The sequence below is a fragment of the Protobothrops mucrosquamatus genome, unplaced genomic scaffold, assembly GCF_001527695.2.
Source record: "Protobothrops mucrosquamatus isolate PMUCROS unplaced genomic scaffold, P.Mucros_1.0 scaffold1771, whole genome shotgun sequence".
Lineage (NCBI taxonomy): Eukaryota > Metazoa > Chordata > Lepidosauria > Squamata > Viperidae > Protobothrops > Protobothrops mucrosquamatus.
Genome location: NW_015387909.1, coordinates 123,535 through 144,286, shown reverse-complemented (window position 1 = coordinate 144,286; position 20,752 = coordinate 123,535). Strand labels below are relative to the sequence as shown.

At 40.4% G+C, this 20,752-nt stretch overlaps 1 protein-coding gene across 1 annotated transcript in view; it reads left to right on the top strand.

Moving 5' to 3' along the window:
- The window catches only part of DEUP1 (deuterosome assembly protein 1), a 48,481-nt gene that overhangs the window by 3,057 nt on the left and 24,672 nt on the right, over positions 1-20,752 (top strand). The window contains exons 2-6 of the mRNA XM_015823097.1: positions 3,623-3,794; positions 7,759-7,854; positions 9,629-9,763; positions 14,939-15,052; positions 17,987-18,241. Coding sequence (XP_015678583.1) covers positions 3,623-3,794; positions 7,759-7,854; positions 9,629-9,763; positions 14,939-15,052; positions 17,987-18,241 — 772 coding nt within the window. The remainder of the gene's footprint in view (positions 1-3,622; positions 3,795-7,758; positions 7,855-9,628; positions 9,764-14,938; positions 15,053-17,986; positions 18,242-20,752) is intronic.

Sequence of the window (20,752 nt, the reverse complement as noted above, 5' to 3'; positions counted from 1 at the left end):
ATAATAATAATAATAATAATTGCAAACTTTCTTCTTTAGAGATCTTTACAAATAATTATAACAAATCCTAGCTTTGTTATATCAGTCTACAGGGAGTCCTTGACTTACAAACCATTTGTTTAGTGACCATTCAAAGTTACAACAGCACTGAAAAAAGTGATTTATGACGGTTTTTCACACTTATGCCCATTGCAACATCCCTATGGTCACGTGATCAAAATTCAGATGCTTGGAAACTTGTCTGCATTTATAACAGTTGCAGTGTCCTGGAGTCACATGATCACTTTTTGCGGCCTTCAGACAAACAAAGTCAACGGGGAAGCCAAATTCACCTAACAACCATGTTACTAAACAAGTGCAGTAATTCACATAACAACTGTAGCAGGAAAGACTGTAAAATGGGGCAAGGCTCACTTAACAACTGTCTTGCTTAGCAACAGAAATTTGGGGCTTAATTATGGTTGTAAGTCGAGGATTACCTGTACAGTAATGTTTTGTTTGGAGAGTGATAAGCTGGGTATGAGTCTTGCTGCTCTCCTGGTGGCTAACAAAATGGATTGTCCTCAGTGGTAAACATGAGGTTGAAAGGTGAATGTTGCAGGAACAGATGGTAGCCAACTACACAACAATATATGAAATATAAATATCTCTCCCAGGAATTTACTACTACAGTAATTGATAAAACCTGTTCCGGGCCCACAAAAATACCTCTGAAAAAAGCCCTGGATGGCTAACCTTTACACATCATGGTGCAGTTGGGATTAATTAATATAAATAAAATTTACAGATTATGACTCATTTGGATTAACCAGACAAACTGGTTTATTCTCCAGAATAAATGCTGGATGGGGGATTCTGAGAATTGGTCCACACATCTTACAGTTGCCAAAGTTAGGAAACACTGCTCCAAGCTATAATGTAAATGGTTTACTTTTCAGTGTTGTGTGTTCCAGCCCATTGAGAATTGTTATACCAATCATGGCTTAGCACAGTAGTTTTGCATGATTCCAGTCAGTAAGCCAGTATTATCCCAGATCTCCCTGTTAAAAGAGTAATAGAAAACTTTGGTTTAAACGAGAGACTTGAAGCTGGAGTGTAAAATGTGATAGATGTATTTTCACTGCTTCTTCGTGGCTAGATAAGCAATAGTTTAACAAGGAAGACCCATTGGATTTGAAACAGACATTACTTTTTAGTGAGGTTTATTTCTAAATAGCCTTACAAATTGGCAGAATCTGGAAGATATGGACAGAATTTGGAAACTAAAAAGGGCAAACCTGATTAGTACCTGGATATATCATACCACAATAAGTTGGAAAATTAAAAAAAAAATCCTTCCATACTCTTCTCAAAAAAAAACCCTGCATGTAGACATTAAGAGTGGAATTTAACTTGAGACGCTACACCCAGCACATATATAAATGATTGCTGACTTAATATTTTCATACAATGTTTGTGCTGGGGATTCAAGATGCTACAGTCCGTACATCATTTTTAAAAGCAGACTTGTAAGGCCTCCTTACAGATGGGAAAATTAATCCAAGGCATGGAGCTGATTGTCTGCCTTTAACACAGGGTTTTTGTCATTAAATTGAGATTGGGACTGTCTGATATTTACATTCTACGTTTTGTCATTATAGTGACAAATAGTATGGCCTGTGACCCTTCAGTTTTTTTAACATTTTTCTAAATGGGACAGTAGTCCTCGACTTACAACCATATCTGAGCCAAAAAATTTTGTTGCTAAGCAAGATAGTTGTCAAATGAGTTTTCCCTCATTTTATGACCTTTCTTGCCACAGTTAAGTGAATTGCTGAAGTTGTTAAGTTAGTAACACACTTGTTAAGTGAATCTGGCTTCCCCATTGACTTTGCTTGCCAGAAGGTCGCGAAAGGGGATCACATGACCCCGGGACACGGCAACCGTCATAAATATGAACCAGTTGCCGAGCATCTGAATTTTGATCATGTGACCATGGGGGGGGGTGCTGCAACGGTTGTAAGTGTGAAAAATACTGTAGTCATTAGGAACTTTTTTCAGTGCCATTGTAACTTCAAATGTTCACTAAATGAATGGCTGTAAGTGGAGGACTACCTGAAATTTCAAAGCTTCTTTAAATTTTGAATGTACTTTAGAATCTAAAGAGGTTCTAGAGCCGTATTTCTCAGCAACTTTAAGATGCCTGGATTTTAACTCCCAGTATTTTTCCTCCATAAGAATGAATTCAATTGCCTTGGTAGCATTACAACCCATTGCAACCCAGAATAATGGGGAATTAAAGTCCACACATCTTAAAGTTGCTGAAATTGGGAAATCTTCTTCTAGAGATTTATACAGCAATCACAAATCATATTGTGTCACTATTACAGATGCAAAAGCCAGTCAGCCTGTTAATTAGCACCTTAACGCTCGATACTGACAAATTTAAGATTTCATTTATTAGGCTATGGAGCTATGATGGGGCTAACTGCTTTTCATGGGGGGGGGATTTCTTAATTGACCCTCATTACTTGCTGAAATTACTTTCCAAACCTAGTCAAAGAAGAGGAATGTTCTTTTTTTTAAACTCTTTAGCACGCATAAACTTGCTAATTAGGAAAAGGTTTACAGTTTGATCATTTGCCCTCATCCCCCATCAAAAGAATCTTGTTAAAAACATTTTTAATTGTTTTCTAATTGGGCTACTTCAAAAGCTTTAGTGTAAATGGTATGATAGTACTGCAACTGTTAAGTTCGTAACCCGGTTGTTAAGTGAATCTGCCTTCCCCATTGATTTTGCTCGTCAGAAAGTCACAAAAGGTGATCACATGATCCTGGGACACTGCAACAGTCATAAATGTGGAGCAGTTGCCAAGCATCTGAATTTTGATCACGTGACCATGGGGATGCTGCCAAAGTTGTAACTGTGAAAAATGGTCATAAATCACTTTTTCCAGTGCTGCTATAATTTTGAACGGTCACAAAATGAACTGTTGAAAGAAAAGTCTTCATTATGGTTCAGTCCAAGCTGGGACTAAACAACATGGCGATTGCTTTAGAAAGAAAGTTGCAGTTTACTGAAGAGGAGAGCCAGACAGAAAGAGGGCTCTGGAAGAAAAGAGCGAGAGCACATGTAGGGAGTGGGTTTTTATACCCTCTGGAGCCTTTTGTTTGGAGTTGTTCCTGTGGCATGAACTTTGACCTGAGTCTGAGTGTGCCCTTTGGCATCTGTGGGTTAATCCTATTATGTCCTGTCTTAGAGTTTGGGTGGGGTATGTAGATTTTAGGTGTCTTTGTCTTCTTAATCTTCTAGCTTCAATCTTCTTGAATCTGCATTTCTACAGAGCTGGTTTCTGCTTAGGGGAGGGAGACTTGGGGCTATTAAGAAAACTGGGCATGCTTTTCTGCCTCTTTAAGATCCTTTGAGAAAATATATTTTTCTGCCCTTTTAATATTTCCTTCTCGGGGGGGGCTGACTTCCCACAGAACTGTTGTACAGTAAGTCGAGGACTGCCTGTATTCTTCCCTTGCAGAGCTTTTCTAAAGTTCAAAAGAAAAAGACAGACTAATGGGGAGGGAGAGAGGTCGTTTTCTGTATATGTTTTAATTCGCTTAAAGAATGAAACAAAATGGTTGCTTTTAGATCTGTCCCTGGTGATGCTGAACTTCAAGAACTGATGCACCAGATCGACATAATGGTAAACAAGAAGAAACTGGAATGGGAAAAGAAGCTGCAGGGATTGGAAGCAAGAATGACTATCCGGGATCAAGAGTTAGCAAGTGCCCAAAGCAAATTAGATCAGAAAGGTCAAGAGGTAATATTGCATCATTTATCTTGTGAATATTGCATTGAATGGGAGGGAGCTATGCAATAATTTGCCTTGGATGATCTCAAAAAAAAAAAAAAAAGATAAACAGAAGCCAGCCTGATTAGTTGTAGGATGGAAGTCCAGAGGAAGTCCCAGGCTTATAGAATCAGTAGATTGGGTAGCCTTTTTGCCTTGTTGTTGCTAAGGAAACAACATGGAGGACTAAATACCATTTCAGACAAATAGTTATTCAATCCCTTCTTAAAAATTTCCAGTGTTGGAGCATTCCCAACTTCTGGAGGCAGGTTGTTCCACCGATTAATTTATCTCAGTGTCCGAAAATTTCTCCTGAGTTCTAGGTTGCTTCTCTCCTTGATCAGTTTCCATCCATTGCTTCTTCTCCTGCCTTCAGGTGCTTTGGAGAACAGGTGGACCCCCCTCTTCTTTGTGGCAGCCCCTTAGGGTTAGGGTTACGGGAACACTGCTATCATGTCTCCCCTAGTTCTTCTTTTCTTTAAGCTAGACCATGTATGGTTTCATTAAGCTAGCCCACTTATCATCCGATTGTCTCCTTTTCCCCACATCTGATGCAGCTGTTGTTAATCCAATGATGTCCCAGGTGGCATGGCTCTTCTACTTTGTGTCACTCTTGTGTCTGAGGCAGTCAGGTGAAGTATGGGAGGTCTTTGCCCAAGGACCCCAATTGGTAAGCCAGGATTCACACCCTGTGAATGTGAAAAGTGGCTCTCTAACCACTACACTATCCAGCTGCCCACACACACACAGAGGGAGGGGGAGAGAGAGAGAGAGACAGAGAGAGAGAGAGAGAGAGAGAGAGACAGACAGACAGACAGACAGAGACACACACACACACACACACACACACAGAGAGAGGAGAGAGAGAGAGAGAGAGAGAGAGAGAGAGAGAGAGAGAGAGAGAGAGAGAGAGAGAGAGAGAGAGATCAGGCATTCTCTCAGCTATATTTTCCTGATCTTTCTGGATGTTATTTTTTTTCTTGGATGTTTAACAGACCATGTATAAAATGTTCCAGAACAAAAATAGTATAGCCAGGGCCTCCTATCTAACCTTTCTGCATGGATTGCATTCATACATAACGATATACCATTTTAAAATAATACTTTGTTGCACAAGCTGCGGAGGCTTTTTCCGCACAGAATGCTAAGCCATAATGGGTTCATGCATCATGCTGAGCCGAAACCAGACAGAAACATAATGTAGCAAAATGTGTGAACCAGGCAATAGAATAAATATAACTGATATTTTGCATTATTTATCCTCTTTTCAAAAAGGCAGACTCTATAAAATAATTAGGTTTCGACAGAGCAGGCTGGAGGGAAGGAAAGGCATTCTGGCTCCTGCTAAACGGTGTTTGTGCAAAATGGATGGGACTGCATCAGCATTTAAAAAATAAAAAATGATCCTATTGATGAGTTCTTTTGCATGCAAAGGTGTATCTCTCTACTCTCCCCCTTCTGATAACTAAGATTTGTATGCAGAGATCTGGATCAGGTTAGAGACAACCAGATATTCGTCATTCCTCAATAGTATTTTTCTGTACCAGAAGTGCACAGATCATTTTGAATTCTAAATCTATTTTTCCCTTCTTCCCAAACATCCTTAAATCCTGTAAATAAAATTATGACTCCTGTTTTCTTGTAGCATCTTTTCCTTTCTGACACAATTATCATCTTCCAAGGTCACTTGTAGTTTCCGTGAAGTAGTTTGAAAGAGTAATCCACAATGTCTTTTTCCATTTTTAAATGGTCATCCAATTGCATTTGAAAATCCAGTGAGTCCATCTCTGTTGTCTCAAGAGGGATTTGTTCATCTTCAGTAGCAACTTCTGGTTTCAGCAAAATGTTAAAAATTTCAAGCCCTTCACAGACCCATAAATCAAATATTTTCTTTAAAGTAGGCATCTTGTGCTTTGATAATCAGCCTTCAAGGTTTTGTTTTACAACTGGTACTGTATGTAAACAAGACAGCTTTCCCACCAAGAGGTTCTTTCTATTCACCTTTTCAAAAAAAGAAAAGTTATTTCTTTCCATTTAAATATTTTAATCTTTTTAATTCTCATTTTTGGCAAGACAAGCAAAAGGCTGTAAAGTTCTCAGACATTTCTAAATATTACCATCTCAGAAATAAACCATCAAAGAGAAACGCTTACCTACTGTTTATATGAAGAAAGTCTCTTTTTAACTGAAGGAGAAATTAGAATCTAAAACCATGTTTCTCAACCTTGGCAACTTTAAGATGTGTGGATTCTAACTCTGTGACTTTCAATGCTGGCTGGGGGATTCTGGGAGTTGAAGTCCACATATCTTAAAGTTGCCAAGGCTGAGAAACACTGATCTAAAAAGTGTATTAGAATTGAGGAATGTTGATTCTAGTCTAGTGTCCATAATTTAGGCTGCATCACAGCCACTAAGTTGATGAAAGACCCTGCCTCGCTGTCACTCAACTCACCAGCCAAAGAAACTGCCATTTCAACAGTATGGAGCAGGGGTAGGCAACCATGGCTCTTTGATGACTCGTGGACTTCAACTCCCAGAATTCCTGAGCCAGCCATGCTGAGGGGAAAGGGAGAGGTTTCCTTTTTTTTTTTTTTTTAAGAAATTTTATTTATTTTTTTCCATCATAAAAAACAAACATACGTAAACACAATAACCAATCAAAAATCCCCCCCCCCGGACTTCCCAAACCTAATCCCAGGATAAAATTCATATAAAAGTAAGCAAATACTAATATCTCTAACTCCACAAAGTGTCTTAATCTACAAGAAGAAATAAGAACCATAAGCAAACTTAAGAAAAGTCTAGAAACCTAAATTATATTCTACCACTCTGTGTTTCTTTTGAATATAAACGATCCATCTTCTCCATATTGATAAAAATTGTTCATTCGAGTGATTCTTCAAATAAGCCGAAATCTTTGCCATTTCAGCAAGGTACGAAACTTTCAATCTCCAGTCTCCCATCGTGGGCAGAATTGGGCTCTTCCAATTTTGGGCTATCAGCAATCGAGCAGCAGATAAGCAATAAAGCATCAAATTTGTTTCTTTTACATCTAAATGTTGTACAATACCTAAAAGAAACAACTGTGGAAGGAAAATAATCCTTTTTTTAAAAATCTGCTGTAGGTTCCACCATAATTGTACCCAAAAGGCCTTAATAACCTTACAAGTCCACCACATATGAAAAAAAGTTGCATCTGGATGCCCACACCTCCAACACTTGGATTCATAATTCACATAAATACGAGACATAGTTGAAGGATCCAAGTGCCAAAAAGGGGGGGGGAGGTTTCCAAGCTGAGCCATGCTGGCTCAGAGATTCTGGGAGTTGAAGTCCACAAGTCATAAAAGAGTCAAGGTTGCCTATCTCTGGTCTGGAGGGTAGATGGGTCAATCTGAAATTTCCTCCTTAAATCTGGAGGAAGGAAACTCCTTCCCCCCCCCCCCAAGTAACTCTGGGCAAAACAAACTGCGATACCATTTCCAGTTAAACATCCATTTCCCCCACTGGGAGCTGGAACCCCACACTTTCTTCTGTTCAACCACAGTTAAATCTGGGGTGTTACAAGCCAAGATTTTATCAGGATGTATTTGGAAATCCCACAGTATTTTACTCAGTTTGGTATAGTGGTTAAGGCTTCAAGCTAGAAACCATTAGGCTAGAAACCAAGAGACTGTGAGTTTACTCCAGCCTTAGGCACTAAGCTAGCTGGATGATCTTGGGCTGGTCACTTTCTCCCAGCCCTAGGAAGGAGACAATGGCAAATCACTGCTGGAAAATCTTGCCAAGAAAACTGCAGGGACTTGGTCCAGGTAGTCTCCAAGAATCAGATATAATCGAACAGAAGAAAATTATTGTTATGTAACCCAGCGTAGGAATCATTTTGTTATTGGATTTATTTAAAGGCTCAGAATAATACCCCTTTCAAATACAGGTGGGCTTACTCAGACAGAAACTGGACAGCTTACAAAAGTCAAAATATGAGATGGCTCAGAATTATGATGCACAGCTTCAAGCCTTGAAAACTCAAGTAAGGAAAAAGTCAGATTCCTATTTTACAGTGCATGAAATATTCCAAGGTTAGTTTAGTGATTTGGAAAAATTATTACCTAATTTTACCAGTACTAAGGGGATTTTTATTCGTGGAACGAAAGGGGTCATGATGGAATCCTTCATTAGCATTTGGATTAATAATGTCCTTCTCACTTAAATTTACTCTTTTTCTCCCAAATTGGACTGAACCGTTTTTTTATCTATGGAGATTTGGTTTGATTCATACGTTTGATTAATTGCTAATTGTGGACCACTGCTGGGATTCACCCCAGTCTGTTCAAATGAAACCAATCAAACCACAGTCTGAATCCAGTCACTCTTTATTCTTGAAGCTCAAGTGTTCAAACAGACTAGGTGAGGAATGTGATTGTGTGAATGGAGAACATGGGTTTGTTCTGGAAAGCAATCCATCGATGAGTTCATCCATTGTATTTGGATTGTGCCTTGGGAAATGATTATATAAGCCCACCCATTCCTCCATTTGCCTGAACATTTTGGTGATTGGCATAACACCCCTTCAAAGGCAGCAGCTAATCTTGTCCATTAAAATCCAGGAATTCCCATTCAACACTTGGGGTGTAAGGAAGAGAGATGATATGTCCTTTTGATAAGGTATCTAGGAGAAGGAAGTACTGTACTGGTAGTCCTTGACTTACAACTATCTGCTTAGTGACCATTTGAAATTACAACAGCACTGAAAAATGTGACGTTGCTGTTGCAACATCCTCACGGTCATGCGATCAAAATTCAAATGCTTGGCTACTGACTGGTATTTATGACAGTTGCAGTGTCCTGGGGTTTGGGACCTTCTAAAAATCAAAGCCAATGAGGAAGCCAGATTCACTTAACATCTGTGATTCTAACTTAACAACTGCAGTGATTCATTTAACAACTGTGGCAAGAAAGGAAATAAAATGGGAGGAAACTCGCTTGACAACTGTCTTGCTTAGCAATGGAAATTTTCTACTCAATTTGTAGTCCTAAGATGAGGACCACCCATATAGTATTTCTCTCCCCATCTGTATGCAATCTTTTACTTTTCCCAGAACGATCAGTAGCCATCCAAGCAAAGTACTTTCTGTGCCCCTTTGAATGTAAGGTTCCTGTGTTTGCAGTCATTTTGTTTGACACTGACTGTCGTATTTAATTATCCTTTCTTAGATACAGAAATGGCAGGACCAACTTATATATTTTACATAAGAATTTCACTTTAAACATATGATTTTTATTGATCTGAGTTGCTTGCTACAAGTTTAGAATTGGGATCACAGTATTCAGGTGGAGACATGAATGATTCTCACCGCACAGATCCACTTTGTGAGCTAGGTAAAAAACAATTTTTCCCCCAATGCTACTCATTTATCACCTAGGGAAACAACTATTAGATCATTTAAAGATTAGTTTATGCTAATTAACCCAATTCTTTGATTTTTGAAGAAAGGTTAAGCCTGTCTGCAGAAGATGGCGCTAAGTTAATGCAAAACTATTCCTACAAACACTAGGTAGAAATTCTTTTACACAGAGGGTATAATAAACCAAGTAAACACTGTTTAATCATGCAATTAATTGATACCACAAACTGTAAGAAAGTTCACCTGTGTTCACCCTTAACTGCTTAGTTGTAATAGGTGGTACAATAAAAAAAGAAGAAGTACGGCTAATTATAATATTCAAGTTTAACTGCCTTAGCCCATCCTGCCATCAATTTTTAAGAAAGAAATAACATATTCTTGGCATTCGCTTATTTTTAGTTTGCTAAGCTGACACAAAGCTATGAAAAGTTACAGTTGCACCAATTAAAACAAAATAAAACTCGCAACATGGAGAAATGCACAGAAAACCAAGAAGCACCTTTCCAGATGAACAGTTTAAACCAGAAATTGGAGGTAAGGATCTCTGTTTGAAGTAATGCTTCTTTTGCAAACCTTGTACTCCAAGATCAAGGGAGGGGACAGGAAGGGAAAATATGATTATTTGTCTTTGGAGACTTGCAAGAGTCAGTCTCCTTTCACCTTTAATCAGGTGTGGCGTTCTCTGGCTATCCCCTGAGAGAAAAAAATGATTCTAGCTTCTGTTTATTTGTTTTGTTTGTAGGCTCAGAAAGGGAGGGCACATTTCATGTAACTTCTTGATGGCAAACCAGAAGGATAAGCAACTAATTTGTGTCATAGGAACTTGACACAGGCATAGAAAGGTCTGCCTCTCCCACCCGTTCTGATTGCCCCTTTCATGGGCAAGCCACAGGATAGAGTAGAACAAGGGAGACACCTGACATCAGGTGTACCATGACATCATTTTGGTAATGGCTTCATGAAGGACATGATTGTAGCATCTGCCGGACACCTGTGGTCTTGTCCATTAACTTAAAATTAAAAGCACACCAAGATATGACAGGGACAGGGACTTAGACATGTATTTGGAATGCATTAGAGTATCACTTTAGATTACATATTTATCAATCACACCTCATTAATATCATATATCTTTTGAGACTTAGGGTAACTATGGATTCTTTTATGTACAGTTGTTACTATCAGATCAGTATGATACCGTTTCTTTGAACATAGCTAAATTCTACTATACTGTCTGTAAAATTTGGCCACCTGTTGATAATGGCCAGCCTGCCTAATTTTACAGACAATATAGCAGAATTTATCTACGTTCAAAGAAACTGCATCATACTGATCTGATAGTAGCAACTGTACATAACAGTGATCAAAATTTCCCAGGTATTTTGTCAGGTAAGGAGTTATAAAATGAGCCCTTAAATCCTTATAGATGGTACTAGATAACAGGACATGAGCTGTGTTTTCAGCTGTGTTTCCTCGTTCAAGGGGACAGCTCATAGGGGGTTTTTCTGTATCGATCCTCCATAACTTCTATGGGGAGATTGTTGCAGTGTGCTAGAGCTAGTGTTCTCCAAAATTTAGAGGCAGCTATATAAATATTTTGCTGGTTTGTGAAGTGAAACCTGACTGTTCAAGAAAACGTTGTTACAGTGATTGCAACAACTAGAAACCCTGGAAAGAATGTAGAGAAGAGCAACAAAGATGATAAAGCGTCTGGATGAACAACTGAGGGAACTAGGTATGTCTAGTCCAGGGGTCAAACTGCCAGCCTGCGGACCAGATGCGTCACACCAAAACCACGCCCACCCCATTGCCGGCAATGGGGGAAAAGTCGCAACACGTCACGTGACGTTGCGAGTTTGACATCCTTGGTCTAGTCCAGGGGTAGGCAACCTTGGCTCTTTTATGACTCGTGGATTTCAACTCCCAGAATTCCTGAGCCAGCATGGCTCAGCTTGGAAACCTCTCCCTTTCCCCTCAGCATGGCTGACTCAGGAATTCTGGGAGTTGAAGTTCATGAGTCATAAAAGAGCCAAGGTTGCCTACTCCTGGTCTACTCTAACAAAGAGAAGCACTGGGGTGATGTGATTGCAATCTTCCATACTGGAGGGGAGGCTGTCACAGAGAAGAGGGGGTCAGCCTCTTCTCCAGAGTACCTGACGACAGGACAAGAAGTAACGGGTGGAAGATCCAAGCTAAAACTACGGAGAAATTTCCTGACAGTGAGAACAATTAGTCAGTGGAATAGCTTGCCTCTGGAAGTTGTGGAAGCTCCATCATTGGAGGTTTTCAAGAAGAGATTGATCAGCCATTTGTCCAGAATGGTATAGGGTCTCCTGCTCGAGCAGGGAGTTGAACTAGAAGACTTTTAAGGTCCCTTCCAACCATATTATTCTATGTTCTGTGTTCATTTTATGCACTTGTGTTGGGCTGCATGAGGTCCAGTCACACAAAACTTGGCATTAATAAAATAAACGAATAAATGTCTTAGGGACAGAAAAGTAATGAGTATTTTTGGGAAAGGGGAAGGGGACCTCTCAGCTGCCAGCTTAAGTTGGGAACAACAGATTTATAGACTACCAATAAACAAGAATGTTTATAACTCAGGGTTGAAATGAAGGGCCCTTCGTGCTCTCTGAGCTTGGATGTCTTCTTGCAGATCTTTCATTACCCAAACTAGGTAACATCATCAGTGCTAGTAAGGAGTGGGGTTTGTTCCCATTTCTTACTAGCACTTCTTACTAGCACTGATGATGTTACCTAGTTTGGGTAATAAAACGTCTGCAAGAAAACAACCAAGCTCAGAGAGCACCATTGACCCCTTAGATGTATATGCCCTGAGTATATAAAATACATTATTTGGGTATCTGCAGTTTGGAGGGTGTGCTGGATCAATATAACCCTGACCAGAGCATATAGATCTGTATGTTAGAATGTTTGGCATTTATAGGGTTAAACGCTGTCTCCTTAAGAGATGGCTTATGGGTAATGTAGTTTTAGCTGTTCAGTGAATCCTATGTTAATAAGTTAGTGTAACCATCTTCGTTGAGTTATCTGTCTGGTCTTGAATTACAAAGCATCTTAATTCAGGATCCAGAACAGAGGGAGAGATTCTATCAACGGATCCTAAGCACAGGGAGACATTGATGAGCACTGCTCACCGAGCTTCTTCATCCAGTAGTGTTTAATTGCTAATTTGCTGCTGGATCTACTGCTGGAGCTGTCCTTGTGTCACAGAATGTGCATTTTGCCAACCCAAATTTACAAGTTTCCCCAGAGCTGCTTCAAAAGACAGCGGTTTCAGAACAGAGTACGTGTGTTTCTCTTCTCCATGGCAGAAAGAGCTGAAGGAAATGCCCTTTTCAAAGGCATCCTTGGTCTTTTATTCTGTAAGGGATGAAAGAATAGCTTTTGCATTTGTTCTTAGCTTGAAAGCAAAGCAGGGAAGAGCTGTTTACAGGTTTCGGAGGAAGCCACAGAAAAGTGCAAAACAACAGAACTTTACTGCAGAAAAGAATGATAGAAAACCCCATTCAAGGGTGTGGTTTGAGTGTACTTGTCTTAGGCTAGAGCAGAGGGGTCAAACTGCCAGCCCGTGCCCACCCCATCTCCGGCAAGGGGAAAAAACTCACGATATGTCACGACACATCATGTGATGTGGCGAGTTTGACCCCCCTGGGCTAGAGCAGGGGTAGGCAACCTTGGCTCTTTTATGACTCGTGGACTTCAACTCCCAGAATTCCTGAGCCAGCATGGCTCAGCTTGGAAACTCTGCCTTTCCCCTCAGCATGGCTGGCTCAGGAATTCTGGGAGTTGAAGTCCACGAGTCATAAAAGAGCCAAGGTTGCCTACCCCTAGGCTAGAGAGATAAATCACTGGTTCTATTATATATTCATCAACCTATTTGAGCTGTGGTACTGGAGAAGGCTTGTCTATGTTCCTTGGACAGCAAAGGTGACCAACAAGTACTGGAGTGCATAACACCAGACGTGTCTCATTTATTTTGGCCATGTCATGTGGGGGAATTCATTGGAGAAAGCAATTAGTTTGGAAGAGTTAGTGTTAAAAGGAAACCAAACCACCAAAGAACACAGTGCTGGACACCATCAAAGCTGACACCAGCCAGAGCATAGAACAGCTCAAAGAAGTAGCACAAGATTGGAAGATGTGGAAAGACCTGACCTATTGAATTGCCAAAAATCAGAGACAACTGAATGGGCAATATCATCATCATCTTCATCCCCCTGCCCGTCATTATCCCTGCTGGATGTGGATATGCTAGTTTCTGGAATGGTGTTCAAAATCCCAAAACCAGTGTGTTGTGGGAATTCATCATTGGAGATGCCTTTTGAACTCCATTTGTAAACAGAATGACTGGTATGACAACCACCCGTGGCTCTTTGTGTTATTGTCTCAACACACTGATCCTGGTGGTTTCCACTAAGGGCAAATCTGGAGGTCTAGAATTAAAAGCTTTTTCCTGAGGCTACTAACATGACCGATCTACTTCGTGAAGTTTAGATTAGTAACTCCTTCACTAGGATGTTGGATTTACAAAGGTGTCCTTGGGTAAGAAGAACTGTGGATGCTCATATGTAATGATTGATGGATAGGTATAATAGTCCAACACACACCCTATAGGGCAGGGGTCTTCAAACTTGGCCCTTTTATGACTTGTGGACTTCAACTCCCAGAATTCCTCAGCCAGCGTGCCTGGCTGAGGAATTCTGGGAGTTGAAGTCCACAAGTCATTAAAAGGGCCACGTTTGAAGACCCCTGTTCTAGGGTGATAAAATGGAAGATCTATCAATGCAATTGTTTGCAGATCCTTATTCGGTAAGGATGCCAAGGCTATAAAACAGACAAAACAATAGATGAATAACAAATGGCCCAAATCTCATACTGCATATGAATAAACACAAGTGAAAATACATTATCATGTCCAGTTGGGCCACGCATCCTCAAGTATTCATCCAACAGAGCTATTCCTGGAGGCAAATAGATTATTAAGATGAAACCTGGCAGGGATATGATGAAACCATCAAAGGCCTGCTGGGACAGGTTAGCAAGCCTCCTTCAAGAACAAAATTGCTCACACCATCCCTGACTCTTAATGTCGGCATGGATAATTCCAATGCAAAGGCCAGTGGTAGACCCGAAGTGAGTCCCATCTCACCTATTACCGTTTGGGGATTGATCGCCTATCTTAGCCTAATGCTCTGAATAGCTTTTCAAGCGGGGGGCCCATAAGCCTGATATGACAATATTTTTGAATACACGCAAGAGTGCATTCATAGCGGCACCACAACAGAACTCTGCTCCTCTGTGGGGTCCAACAAATGAATCACAACTAGAGGAATTGCAGCCCGGCTTCATTGCTTCAGGCTGATGTATGTGAACAAGGGCAAGCGCTTTGTCATTTGAAGGGCTGGTGGAGGAGGAAGCATGGCTCCTTGTGAGAATGCATCTTTGCATGCCGAGCTTTTCGAACACTTAAGTGTCAAGTGTTATCAATGGCGAATAATGTGCTTTGCACCTGGCAAGGGCCATCTAAATTGTTAACAATAATGTATTATACGAGAACTTTTAAGCGCAAAGGCCCTTTATACTGAAGGTTGCACCCGTTATTCATTTTTAAGAAATATAAAGAGAACGTAGATACATTCAATAATTTGACTGATTTTTTGTGTGTGTGCTCCTTTTCTCTTTCAGGAATTTAGGGCAAAATCAAGAGAGTGGGATAAGCAGGAAACACTGTATCAAAATCATTTGGTTTCTCTAGATGCTCAGCGAAAATTATTGTCTGAGAAATGCAATCTGTTCCAGGTACCATTCTTTGCTTCTTCGCTAAGAGGAATTGGAATTAAATGAACCGTGAAGCCTAGATAAATAGTTAACAGAATATATATACTCACCCACATTTTCTAAGCCTTAAAAATGAATATGTAGATATCTTTGCAAATGAGGTTCGTCACATTTAAATATTCCAGGAATGTGATGCTGTAGGAATTTTTTTTTCGTACAAGCAGACAAATCACATTTTTAATAGCAAGGACTGTATCTCAATCACTTCAAGTGCTTTTTCCACTCACGGATATCTCTATAACTCATACAGATATTCAAGGAAGGGGTATGTTTCTACATTCCCTTGATCAGACTGCAAGTTTTTTAGAACAGAGACTAGAGCACACTACTAAAGCAGTACGCCCCTCCTTAACCAGTGACTTCCAACAAACCGGGTATTGCTTCTATCAGAACCATAAATCAAAGATGGCAGCAGCTAGAAGGACATTCCCCACTGCTAGGTGAAGATGCTCTCTATCCATCCTTGAGGTTGGTTTTTTTTTTAAAAAAAATAGACTGGCGTAAAATGTGCAGTCCCCATTGACAGTCTCCATCCTGCCATAGCTGAATGGTGGTGTTCTGACTAGGACGCATGGTGATTGGTTCTCTCATCTTAGCGGCTACAGTCTCCTTTCAACACTGCATCACTTAGCGTGGAAAACACCCATCAGGCAGAGCACTGCAACAGGAACTAGAAGGATCTGCTTTCTCTAGGTTGGCGGATCTGCCTCTCCTCATATACCAAATTTGGGCCCTTCTCAAACAAAAAGACGATGAAATGAAGACAGGTTTGGAAAGCACCAGGGCAGAAAGAGCCCCGAGGGGAAAGAGGCAGACCCTGTCATGATTGGGGAACTAGCTTAAGTCCTGCAAAATGGAAGTGGTGAAGCCAACTAGCTGCTGGCAACCTTTCTTCTCCAAATAAGGAAAGTAGCAACTAAATCTCAGACCTTATCTGTCTTCTTGTCCACATCATACAGTGAAGATTTGCTCTCCTTTCCTCTACTTTATTGGAAACCGAGAGAGACAGAAGGTGAGAGGTGAGAGATGTAATACAGAAAAGGCAAAGGCTGGATTAAAAATGGTTGCAGTGGTGGCTTATTGGTGCCCAGAGGGAACACTCCCACGACTTACTCTAATGGTTACCCGTTGCTGATTCACCTAACTTAACTTGCAAGATGTTAGATGGCAAAGCCCAAGGTGAGGTAATCCTTGTCTTACAACATTTGTTTAGTGATTGTTCAAAGTTACAGCAGCACCGAAAAAGTGACTTTTTTTCCATGCTAACAACCGTTGCAGCATCCCCATGGTCCCATGACCAAAATTCAGTTGCCTGCAGCTGGCTCATATATATTTATGGCGCCTGCAGGGTCTTTTGTGACCTTCTGACAAGCAAAAACTACTGCAGTGATTCACATAACAACTGTGGCAGGAAAGGTCATAAAGGGGGGGGGAATCACTTAACAACTGTCTTGCTTAGCAACACATTTTGGGCTCAACTGTGGTTGTAAGTCAAGGACTACCTGTATAACAGATATTATATCCCTTGTAGTTATCCTTGGGTAGTATTGAAATAAAGGAGAAAATCCTGCCATTCTACCATACAGCTAAATGGTGACTTAAGCCTGTCTCATTCATAGATCTGTTTATGCAAACAATGAAGGAAATCCTTGCTGTCAAGGCACAACTTTTATTAGTTAGCTAGAGTTTCTGCTTGTGCGTTAGACAGCCGTGTAGATTGATTGAAATAAATACAACATGCTGTACCTAAATACAAGGGGGATATGACCCTGAGGAAAGAAGGAAGCTACAAGACAAGGACACATTCCTACAATATACGATTGCAATAGCACTTAGACTTATATACCGCTTCACAATGCTTTAGAGCCCTCTCTAAGCGGTTTAGAGAGTCAGCACATTGCCCCCAACAATCTGGGTCCTCCTCATTTTACCAGCCTCGGAAGGATGGAAGGCTGAGTCAACCTTGAGCCGTTGAGACTCGAACTGCAAGCAGCCGGCAGTTAGCAGAAGTAGCCTGCAGTACTGCATTCTAACTACTCCGCCACCAGAGCTCTGCACAGTTTGCACAGTATTGGGGAAACTTAAGCTTCCCTTAACTCAAGTCCCAGCTACTTCTTCCTTCTGGAGATTGATTCTAGTTGTAAGTGTCAACGCTGCTAATATTGCATATTCTTGCTTTGACAAAATATGCAGAACTGTCTGGTATTTTTAGAGTTAATTCAGATGACAGAGAAAAGGGAGGAGATTAGTAAGGAAAGCCCGGGGAAAAGGAAAGGAAGTGAATCTTTGCCCTCCAGGTGAATTGGAAGATGTGAATCATGACCCCAAAATAGGGGAGGGGAAATGCCTGGAATGTTATGTGCAAAGGGAAGGGAAATTCAGATCTTGGCATCCATCATGCCGTGCTGACACACCTCTACACTAATAAAGGCTTTTTTAGGTTAAACCATGCCTGAAAGTTCTTTGAAGTGTTTCATTAGTCAGACTCATGATAGTAAGTATGACCGGGGAGAAATAATTAGCCAAAGCATCATCATGTGCATTAAATCTGCATTTCTTTCTCACCCAGTGGAGAATTAGTTGTTGATGCATTGATCATAACTGCAGTTTTTTCCCCCATGTGGTCTTACTTCGGGAGATCATTGGGCTTACATGGAAAACTTTGCTCTGTTAGAAGTTTGGGCTAGTCCAAGGCTGAGAAACGATTGGTACTACAAGGGCATTTCTTATAAATCTCTTACTGAAATTTGTTCTAAATAAATAGACTTACAGTTCTCAAGTGCCAGCATTCTATAGCGGTAAGCGGTATAAATTTATGCATAGAAGAGAAATACTGCTCTTCCCAAAGCAATGAATTTCATGCACCTGTTTTCTTGTTTTTTGTTCTTTTTTGAGAAACAAGCTCAAAATTGTAAAATCCAAATACACTGTCAAAAGCTGAAGCAAAATGATGGGGATACTTCCAGCCAGTACAGAAATGAGCAGCTTGGTGTCCAGAATGGTGCTTTTATCGAGCCCGCTGATAGGAACAAATTCTTTATGGAAAAACTTGAATCAACTGTGAGCGAAATAGCGGTGAGCAGAAACAAACTACAAGAGGAAAATTTAAAGCTCCAACAGGAAGTAAAAATGTACCAAAGAAAATGCCAGGTAGGCTATTGGCTAGTTGTTGTTTCTGAACGGTTGCTTTGTAATATTTTATGTAAATGGTTTCTGGGTGCTGCCACCAATCTAGAAAGAGTTGTGAGCACATGAATGCTGATAGGACATATAAGTGGTCACAGCTATGTACTATGTCAACGCTGCAAATGCTGTATATTCTTGCTTTGACAATATGCAGAACTGTCTGGTATTTTTATAGTTAAATCAGGCAACAGTGAAAGGGGAGGAGAATAAGGAAAGCCCGGGGAAAAAGAAGCCGGAAGTAAATCACATCTTCCAAGTTAATTGGAAGATGTGAACCCTGACCCCAAAATAGGGGAGGGAAAATGCCTGGAATGTAGGTGCAACGGAAAAGAATCTCAGATCTAAGCATTTCCACCATGCCGTACTGACATCTCTGTAACCTTAATAAATGCTTTTAGGATTAAAAATATGCCTGAAAGTCCTTTTAAGTGTTTCGTTAATCAGACACATGACATACTATGGATGTAACCAGCTTTGCCCAAAGAAAAGGAGTTTAGAATCTCTTGGATTGCATAGGTAGATCGATATAAGTTGTCAGTAACCAAGCTTAGAATGAATGAATGAATGAATGAATGAACGTCACTTCTTGATATTCAACAGTTTTCCCCTCCCCAAAGTCTTACCTATGAAATAAGAAAGATTTGGGAAAACAATAAACTGTAGTCAGAATTCAAAAGAAGAATCTGTGAGGAGGTGGGACTAGGAAGCTGATCTATTTAAATCCTGTAGATTGCTCCTTTGGGAGGCAGGGAGGGTTTATAATGCAAAAAAAACAACCCCCAAACCCTCTCATATATATTTTCCTGTGATGGAAAATAGAAGAGTTACAGCTGTCAACATGTAAGGAATGCCTCTAGTTATAGCCAAGTTGTGTTGTGGTGTTTTTTTTTCCCCTAATCCAACATTTTGTCCCTCATTACTGTTGCAATATCTCTGACTTAAGCAGTCTTCTTTTCTCTCTGTCCTGCAACCCAAATAAAACCTCCATCAAGGATTACTGACCTTGAATTTACAAGAACAGTGCCTGGGTTTTGTCCATTTCGATCCATTAGAAGCAGAAGAAGCAGGAGCTGTGCGAAATATTGTAGTTGCAGTCGGCCATTCAGTCGGGTCTGACCCTCAGCTACTTTATGGATCAGCACTCTCCGTGCCCATGCTGCCACTTGGCAACAAGGAAACTCACAGCTTCTGCCAAAAATAGCTGTAGCTTTACTGCTTTTCCAGTAATGTCTACCAGGGACATAAACCTGGACATTATCATTTCACTTTATTGTTTCCTACTGGAAGTGGGGAGAGATTGCTTTTTTTTGAATCAATAGAGGCAAAGCTGCTAACAGTAACTCCCTGACTGCTGCATCAGTTTATTCCAGCCTCAAGGGATGACGCTTCTCTTCCTAACAATCCAATTAAGGCAACTTTTCCAATATTCTCTAATGCAGGGGTAGTCAACCTTGGCTCTTTTATGACTCGTGGACTTCAACTCCCAGAATTCCTGAGCCAGCTTAGCTGGCTCAGGAATTCTGGGAGTTGAAGTCCACGAGTCATAAAAGAGCCAAGGTTGACTACCCCTGTTCTAATGTTTTGGAAGATCTCTTTCTTTCCACAAATCTACCATTCAAGAATTCTCTGGAAAACAGATGTTCCCTCTGAATGATATGGGCCTTTCTCAGATTTTTTAGAAAGTTCCACATTTTAATCAGAGACTGCTTAGAAGGATATTAGGTCCATGCTCTTCCTGGGACCTCAGTTCGCAACTTCACCCTCGGGGGGGTGGGGTTCCTCCAAAGGACCAACACTTTTTACCCCGGAATAGAGGCAAGAACTGAGGTATCTCTTTATGTACATGACAGAAAGCATTTACTCATTAGAATGCAAATCTCTCTGTAGCTGGCAAGCAACCTGAAGCATTGTGATTTATCTGGCACGAGGGGCTGCATTCACAAACTAACCAGGCAAAGACTTTCTACTCCAACTTTTAATCCAGAGAAAATTCAGGAATTGACCTTTTTTCAATCTCATAGTTCAGAAAGACAGACTAACAAAGCCAGGACATCCCACTTTTATATGATTTTTTTAATGAATTTTTGATATTAGGAGAGATAGATAAGAGAGAGCGAGAGAAAAAGAAAAAGAATTTGTCCATAAAGCTTTTATAAGTTTACAATGTCAGATTAATATTGTGTAGGAATAGCTAATTAAATAGGAGTTCCAAATGTGTGGCTTCCCTCTTCTAGGGCCTCTCCCAACTACAAGTTAAAATGCCACCACACATACTGGGGTCAATAAAAAAAATTGTCTCCAGCATGAAATTGATAATCCCTATTTGTCAATTCCGTTCTTATTGTCTCTGTTACTAGTCATTGCCACTCACCAGAAAATCTTGCAGGTTATATCTGAGGGAGGGAGAAGTAAAGATCTCTGCCCAAGCATCATCATCATCATCATCATCATCATCATCATCATCATCATCATCAT